The following is an 8,500-nucleotide window of genomic DNA, read 5'->3' as shown; positions in this document are numbered from 1 at the left end:
ACGCTTCTTCATTAGTGTACGCTTGCTATACTCCGACTAAAACAACTCTTGCATGCCAACGGCCACACGTATAGAACGTACGTAATACAATAATAACATCTTAGAAGTAATCATGATGTGAGTCATCACATATATAAACAAAATATATACACGTGCAAACAAATGTTAACAAAAAAAAGTTTAGCGTGGATCTAACAGAAATTAGGTGGCATTTCGATTGGTGTATTAGCAAGGCTAGCTATACGAAAACATGGCCACGCACGCACCTGGATGCATATGTTTGCCACCCACAAACATCTAAAAAACCAAAACAGCACTGTGAAAACGCATGCTTGCGACCCATATAAACATCTAAAAGAGCCAAGACAACACCAGCGAAAGGCTTTTGCTGGTGTGCGAGCGTGTGATGGCGAGAGGGCAAGCCCCACGCAGTGGGTAGTGGACCCAATCCTCAGACGCTACACGACACCGTTTTGCCTGCGTCTGCGTGCGTGAGCTTGCCCCCGCTCCCATCCGCTGCTGTAGCTGTACTCTCTCTCTCTCTCCTCTCTCTCCTGCTCCGAGCTGTGTATATAGAAAAATCCAGTGTATTTTCCCCGGTGTGCATATATAGGCTTTGGAAGGGGGCGCAGGGGTGGAATTTCGGGAATCGATTTGTAGTGGGGCATGTAAGCTTGTGGGAGAGGAAAGCAGCAGGAGACGAAGGTAGTAGACAAGGAAAAGTATGCCAAAGAAAATGAGAGAACAACCTTCTTAGCTTCTCCTCCAGTCTCTCTCCACCACCGCTCTATCTCCTCGGTAGGAAGAAGAGCAAGCAAGAGAGGAGCAAGCTAGCTAGCGGTACAAGGGAGAGTGAGGTACAGAGAAAGAAACAAACTCGCTCGATTGTTTTTCCTATTAAATATGTATACGAGTATGTGGGAGTGGGTGTTTGCGAGCTTTTGTTGTCTTGCTTTTTTCTACTTGTTTCGAGTGCAACTGCTTGTTTGGATTTCCCTGTCCACTTTGTTCTTTTGTTTAATCTCGGAAGAGTCCCAAACTCCTAAGTTCTTCTCGGCTCCCTGTCGATTTGTTGCTTGTTTCAGATCAATCCCAAGCACGTACGTATGAGAAGGTATAGCCAACCCATATCAGGAATTTTGGGGGCTCTCCTTTCGGTCTGCTTTATCTCCTTGGCTCTGTCGGGCTCCTCCCCGTTTGTCTCCGGATCGGACTCGGAGGAACAGCAAAATCTTTCTAGTCACGCCCCCCATATGGTCTCCCGCTCGCATGCTGTGTGTGTCTTGTGTTTTTTTGGAGATACTCGTCGACTCGTGCTCTTGTTGCCGTTGTTGATTGCCATGCCGGCCGGACTCACTTGGAAAGTATTGTTGCTTGTTTCAGCGGCGAAGGGGACGGACGAATTGAAGAACACCTGCCAGTCCGATCGAGCTGGTGGTGCCGCCAGGATAAATCGGGAGGTATATGATGGCGTCGAATTCACCGGCGGCGGCGTTCTTTGGTGTTAGGGATGGGGACCAGCAAGACCACCAGATTAAGCCGCTGATATCACCGCAGCAGCAGCAGCAGCTGGCAGCGGCACTGCCCAGCGTGGCGTCCGGCCAAGGCGCGCCGACGGCGGCGGCGCAGCCACCGCCCAAGAAGAAGAGGACTATGCCCGGTAATTCACGCAAGTCCACCCCCTTCTGACTCCGGTCGTCCATGCACACTGCGTACAGGTCTGCTGCCTGCCAGAGATCTCGCTCGCTCGTCTGGATCGATTGGAGTTTTATGAGTTGGATGCTTGCAGCAAGAGCATATATCTTCTCTCACATAGTCACATGCCTGCACTCGGTTTCTCTTTCCATTTCTTCGTGGTTTCTTGTCTGAGTATTGTAGTTCTTGGTTTGTGATCACCGCTATATATCTTCACTGCGCCACTGCCTAGTCCAGAGAATCCTTGCCTGGTTTTCCAACGCAGATCGATGTGTGCAAACTACAGTTTTTTTTTTTTTTTTGGAAACTGGATTTCATGAAAATAAAAATAGGAATTCTCCAGTTCTTAGTTTTCTCTCTCTTTCCTCCCTATCTAGTTCGAGGTGGATCCCATCCCTACCTTCTTCTCTGCAGAGCAAAGTAGATTTGACGAGACGAGCTTGGCCTTCAGTTTGCACTTTTCAATAAATATACTTCATTTAAAGCTCCCTGTCCTCGCAACTGAGACCGAGAATTAATTCAGGTGAAGAATGGAGAGGGGAATTCATGGCGCTACTAGCACTTGCTCACGTTTTCGTTTTAACCGGTTAAAGAATTCAGACTCTCCAGCCAGCTTTTATTTGGTGAATAAAAATACCAAAACTCTTTGTTCTTTAAGAAAAAAACAAAATCAGTTTATCCTCCCAAGATTCCATGTACATGCATGAACTCAAGACTTCTTTTCTTCCCCCCAATTATGAGAAGCAAATAGGAGCCACATGGCACAACCCATGTCGATCCGTTTGTTCTCTTGAAGTATATCTCTTCCTGAAAACTCCTTCCCAAAAATCTCTTGCAAAGTATTGCCTTCTCTCCACCTCACATAGCTTGTCTGTAGTTCTCTACCGTGCCACAGCTAACACCGATCTAGAGAAAATCGGAGACAAAAAACAAGTATCTTCCGTCCCCAAAATACACTATATATATCCTACGCCCTCGCTTCTTAACCATGCATGCATGGTTAACTTATAAGCAAAATACTAATTACTCCTGCATACTTTTTACTGTTGGCTGAATTCAATGTGATTTTTCCCTCCCTCCTGTCCATCAGCATGCATGCATGCATCAGTTGGAACGATCTTATATATACTAGCATTATTTCTTGTCATTATTCTTTTTGGCACAGCTATATATACTGTTATGATTAGCTAACTAGGCTTGTCATCGAAACAGACCCAGACGCTGAGGTGATCGCCCTGTCGCCCAAGACGCTGATGGCGACCAACAGGTTCGTGTGCGAGGTGTGCAGCAAGGGGTTCCAGCGAGAGCAGAACCTGCAGCTGCACCGGCGCGGGCACAACCTGCCGTGGAAGCTGAAGCAGAAGGACCCGCTGCAGGCGCAGCGGCGGCGCGTGTACCTGTGCCCGGAGCCGACGTGCGCGCACCACGACCCGGCGCGCGCCCTGGGCGACCTGACGGGGATCAAGAAGCACTTCAGCCGCAAGCACGGCGAGAAGAAGTGGAAGTGCGACAAGTGCTCCAAGCGCTACGCCGTGCAGTCGGACTGGAAGGCGCACTCCAAGATCTGCGGCACCCGCGAGTACCGCTGCGACTGCGGCACGCTCTTCTCCCGGTAAGCCTGCAGCCTATCTACGCCTCATCAGCTCGCTTCCGTCCGCTCCCTTTCCGGCCTTCTCCTCGTTCGTGTGTATATGCTGTGTATACATCAGCAGTGCACAGATGGCAAGGTTAGGGTTTTTGTTTGGTCTTGCGGCGACATGGCGTCTCTAGGTATATAGTTTTGGTGGTCACTGCTCAGCTCAGCTGGCCTGCCTGATGATGAGCTAGAAAGGCGAACGAAGACAGATTCGCCGTGGGGTGTGTGTGTTGGGGGGCGGGGGAGGTGACGGCCGGAGAGACAGGAATGGCTAGCCAGGCCGGTCGTGCTGGGAGGACTGCTTGCACGTGAAATGCAGAAATGGCTTCTTTTGAGCCTTTTGGCCTTGGACTGGTGATGTTTCCCTTTCCTGACTTTCCGCTTCCCTCCCTTAGGGAAGCCGGAAATGCAGAAATGGCTTCGTGTAGATGCATCTGATGCATGACAGTTCTTGCTGCCTTTTCTCGTCTCAAGCTTCCTGCCAGTGGGAACCTGCCCAAGCCCCAAGCTATCCCCGCACATCCTACCTTTTTTTCCCATTGTTGATTGACATGGGTTTCTGGGATCTTGGGCTTGCTTTGTATGGTGAGGCTACTACCCTGCTTCTTCGACGACATCTGCATGCGTCCATGCATGGTTACCAAACGCCTTTGGCCACCATTAGGGGAAGGCTGCAGACTCTTTTATCCACAAAAAAAGGAGATTTGCAGAGACTGCAGGTATTGTTTTTTTTGAAAGGATACCATACCATGAATTCCAGCTACAAACATATAACATTCAGTGGCACAGCATCAGCATGCGTCCAGTTGCAGCAGCGTTCACATGGCCATCAGAAAACAGTATCTTAACCCGAGATGCCGCAGTTCATCGGCGTCTGCAACGTGACATGATAGGCCATGCATGCATGCGTCTGCAGTTTTCCTACGAAACCTGCATGCATCAGCTTTTACTGTGCATTTTTTCACTGCGCGACGTCTCGGGCATCGGGCTCATGCGATTGTCTGCATGCATCAGCTGAAAGTGCATGCGTCAACGATATCTTATCCGCCGCTGCATTTGGTCCACGTCCATGCAGGAGGGACAGCTTCATCACGCACCGGGCGTTCTGCGACGCGCTCGCGCAGGAGAGCGCGCGGCTGCCGCCGACCAGCAGCCTCAGCAACCTCACCAGCCACCTCTACGGCGCCGCCACCAACGCGGGCAACATGGCGCTCAGTCTCTCGCAGGTGGGCTCCCACCTCACCTCCACTCTCCAGGACGGCCACCACCACCGCCCGTCCCCGGAGCTCCTGCGACTCGGCGCTACGGCCGGCGGCGGCGGTGGCAGCAGCATCGCCGCGCGCCTCGACCACCTCCTGTCGCCCAACGGTGCCTCCGCCTTCCGCCCAGCGCAGCCTCCGTCCTTCTTCCACAACGCGGGGGCATCGGTCGGCCAGGACTTTGGGGATGACGCGGGCAATGGGCCGCACTCGTTCCTTCAGCTGCAGGCCAACAAGCCTTTCCATGGACTACTCATGCAGCTGCCCGACCTCCAAGGCAACGGTGCTGGGGGCCCCGGCGCCTCAGGCGGACCCAGCTCTCTCTTCAGCCTGGGTTTCTTTGCTAACAATGGCAACAGCAGCTCGGGGTCCAGTCACGAGCATGCAAGTCAGGGGCTCATGAACAGTGACCAGTTCAGCGGCGGCGGTTCGGAGGCACAGGCGGCGGCAGGGATTTTTGGCGGGAACTTCGTTAGTGCTGGTGGAGATCAAGTTCCACCGCCGGGGCTCTACAGAGACCAAGCCTCCATGCTGCCGCAGATGTCGGCGACCGCTCTGCTCCAGAAGGCGGCGCAGATGGGCGCGACCACGAGCGCCAACGGCGCCAGCGCGGCGTCCATGTTCCGAGGCTTCGCGGGCTCTTCCCCACAACACGTGCGGCCAGCGACGCCGCACATGGAACAGAGCGACGCGAACCTGAACGACCTGATGAACTCGCTCGCTGGAGGCGGTGGCCTCGGTGCCGGCGGAGGAATGTTCGGCGGCGGCAGCAACGGCGCCGGCCACGCGGGCATGTTTGATCCGAGGCAGCTGTGCGACATGGCGGAGCGCGAGGGGAAGTTCGGCTTCGGCCAGGGTGGTGGCGGAGACATCACGCGGGACTTCCTTGGCGTCGGCGGAGGCGGCCTCGTGCGCGGGATATCGACGCCGAGAGGAGACCACCAGAGCAGCAGCGATATGAGCTCCATGGAGGCTGAGTTGAAGTCGGCCTCGTCCTTCAATGGAGGCAGGATGCCATGACAGAGACCGACCCATCGATCAAGATTATACAGACATAAGCTCGCGCACAGTAATCCAGAGACTTGATCAACCAGATGCAATGGGAGAGCAGTAAGGTCGTCGTCATGAAGTTAGAAACTGAGTCGCATGAGTGAGTTCATGCATGGGATAAAGCTAGCTAGCTAGCTTTCATCATCCGAAGGGACCTTGGGTGAGAAAGATGCGTCTTCTCTGACTAATGGAGCAGTAAGCTGGAGTGCGAGTTGGACGCATGTGATCACCCATTTGCTCGTGCATGGCGGGGGTTGGTGTTCATTCTGCTGGTCTCGTTCTTGTTGGTTTTCCCTTCCTTTGTAGTTGGATAATCTTTGTTGGATCAAGTATAGTTTTTCTAGTGATAGTATCTATAAGGATGTTATTTGTAGCTAGCTTATAAAGGGGCGTGATTTGCAGCTTAATTTGCTCCATTCCCCTCCTCCTATTTTTTATTTCCTTTTCTCTTGTATCAAAACAATACCCCCCCTTACAATGTCATTAATCATGCTAGCTGAAATTCATCATGTTCTCTTTGTGTCAGGATGCATGCATATATAGTCAAGTGTTGTATCTGACACTGACTAACATATTTTTCCTATGTATTAGTCTAAAATGCATTTACCAGGAGAAGCTATATATCTATAAAGTTTCTGCTTCAAGATCATAAAGCCAAGCTACCTAGTATTTCATATATTTTCTGCCAGAAGGCTTGATACAATGATAGTGGTTAGGGTCTGAACAAAACACAAATTCTTTTTAACAATCAAATCGTTTTGACCTTATAAATAATACTAAATAATCCATCTCAAAATAACCGTTGTTCTGACTATGCACTTGCATTTATTTTGGGAAGATGGAGGTAGTATATTTTTTTGTTAGTTTTACTATATTATACCCAGGTGGAAAATGTTCCTCATGTACATGCATTTTGTGACGATATTACAAGAAAATATTGTGGTGTTTTAGAGAAGTTGTACACTAATATTAGAACTAAAGATGCTGCAAGAATTGAGAGAAAGATTCTTTTCGCACACGTACTTGAATTGAAGTTATATCAATAGTATCTAGAAATTAGACCAAAATAGTCACCGAAACTCTAGTAGAAGTCAAGTGTAATTCTAGTATAAGTTCACACAAAGTGAAATTATCGGAGGTGTGGTGAGAAGTTTTTCACCTGAATCTTAATTACTCTTATTCTCTTTGATGCATGCATGATATTCAGATGGGAAAGGACTAAAAAGGACGAGAAAAAAAACTAGGTGTAGGGTAGGGTAGAGAAAAAGTTTCACACGAGTACTAAGGTTCCTTTAGTTCTTCAGATTCCAAACAGGTGATCTAAAGTGATGTGTAAAGTTTTACCAAGCTCACGCAAAAGGTAAAATAGTTTATTAGATTGCAAAGTGAGTAAAAATCATCTAAATTTTAGCTTTTTAATTTCTGCCAATAACTAAACTTTAGGCTATGGGGTCTAAATAGAACCTACGTAGCTAGACAAACCCTGTAACAAATATAAATAAATTCATATTTGACAGACTTAACTAGTAGCTAGCTAGGGTGTGTGCGGCATTAGCTAAGGTTCATTTTATACTCATACATTTTGTATTGCAATATGGCTGTACATTTTATACTCAAAGCTATGGTGTGCTGTACGTACGTGTGCACATTTGCATGCATGAGTAATTAATGGGTTTGCAGAGGAGGGATGAATATATAGGACTTTGGACGAAACTTAGAATAGTAGCTTTGGAGAAGTGTTTTTTTTTGCAGGGTTTAGGGTTTAGGGTCTTTGGACGAAACTTAGAATAGTAGCTTTGGAGAAGTGTTTTTTTTTTGCAGGGGAGGGAAAGCCAAGAGCTAGTAAGGCGTACGTGGTTTGATCGTACTCATATATACATTATCGGTTGTTGTTGGTATACATACACACCTCTGAGTCATTCAGCATTTGTGGAAGCTTTGGCTTTTTCCTCTTGGACGCCTGCTTTCTTGCGGCCGTGGTGGTTAGTGGCTGAGAGAGAATTATTGTTGGAACTATAGATGTCCAGAAAGCACGTGGCCCGTTAGCACGGCACGAAGCACGAATTTTTAGCACGACACGAGCACGGCACGGCACGAGTTAATCCGGGCCCGGGCTCAGCCCGGCCCGACGAGCGTGCCGGGCTCGACAGCCATCTCGGCCCGTTGGGCTAGCCCGAGCACGGCCCGATATTTGGTGGGCTTAGAAACCGGCCCGCTACAGTGGCCAGCCCACTTCCCCAGCAGCCACTGCGCCCTAGCGGCCCAAGCCGGCCACGGCCCACAGCAGTGGCCAGCCCACTTCCCCAGCAGCCACAACGCCGTTGCCATCCTCCGTGTCTGGCCATAACCCTAACCCAGCGCGCAGGCCGTAACCCTGATCCACTGCGCGTAGGCCGTGGCCGCCGGCAACCGCCCCAGCGCCGCGGACTTGCTAGGCAAGATCTGGGCGCACTCCTCGCCGAGGGGAGAGCCACGCAGAGGCTAGCGCACTGCTTCGTTGAGGGGCTGGAGAGGCGCGGCTCGCGGGCACGGGGACCCAGCAGCTCACGGCGGCCTGCCAGCTCTACCTGGCGGCCTGCAGCTTCACAGCGATGGCGTACAAGTTGCTGGGTTCCAATGGCGTACAAGTTGCTGGTCGCGGGCAGCGCATGAAGAATTGAAGACGATGATGTCCGCCGCCACCAGAGGAAGGACCTCCTGTCGCTGCTGCTGGCCGGACGCGCTGCGGGAGGAGGTGGAGCGCGGGCTCGGGCTGGCACGGGCTACTAAATGGGCCGGGCTATTCGGGCCGACCCGGCACGGTCGGGCCTACACCGTGCCGTGCTCGGGAAGATGTTTGGGCCCGTCGGGCGGCACGGCA

The 8,500-nt window shown here is 50.9% G+C and overlaps 1 protein-coding gene across 6 annotated transcripts; it reads left to right on the top strand.

Moving 5' to 3' along the window:
- The first annotated feature begins 237 nt into the window (after positions 1-237).
- LOC100304401 (naked endosperm2) lies at positions 238-6,158 on the top strand. Of its 6 annotated transcripts, none has more exons than XM_008663869.4 (5): positions 501-857; positions 1,086-1,114; positions 1,384-1,660; positions 2,908-3,307; positions 4,407-6,158. In XM_008663869.4, exons 3-5 carry the CDS (start codon positions 1,465-1,467, stop codon positions 5,608-5,610), a joined length of 1,800 nt encoding a protein of 599 aa, XP_008662091.1. In that variant the 5' UTR covers positions 501-857; positions 1,086-1,114; positions 1,384-1,464; the 3' UTR covers positions 5,611-6,158. The 6 variants fall into 6 exon arrangements, with proteins under 6 accessions (XP_008662094.1, XP_008662091.1, XP_035818992.1 ...); XM_035963099.1 differs by having other exon boundaries at positions 1,086-1,256; XM_035963100.1 differs by having other exon boundaries at positions 1,086-1,274.
- Positions 6,159-8,500: the final 2,342 nt, after the last annotated feature.

This window comes from Zea mays, chromosome 10 (genome assembly GCF_902167145.1).
Source record: "Zea mays cultivar B73 chromosome 10, Zm-B73-REFERENCE-NAM-5.0, whole genome shotgun sequence".
NCBI lineage: Eukaryota > Viridiplantae > Streptophyta > Magnoliopsida > Poales > Poaceae > Zea > Zea mays.
This window is presented reverse-complemented; position numbering and strand designations above follow the sequence as displayed.

Coding starts and splice junctions, on each gene's coding strand:
- LOC100304401 (XM_008663872.4), top strand. CDS start 1,465: ATGATGGCGTCGAATTCACCGGCGGCGGCGTTCTTTGGTGTTAGGGAT. Junction 1,661..2,907: donor GAAGAAGAGGACTATGCCCG/GTAATTCACGCA, acceptor TCATCGAAACAG/ACCCAGACGCTGAGGTGATC. Junction 3,308..4,406: donor TGCGGCACGCTCTTCTCCCG/GTAAGCCTGCAG, acceptor ACGTCCATGCAG/GAGGGACAGCTTCATCACGC.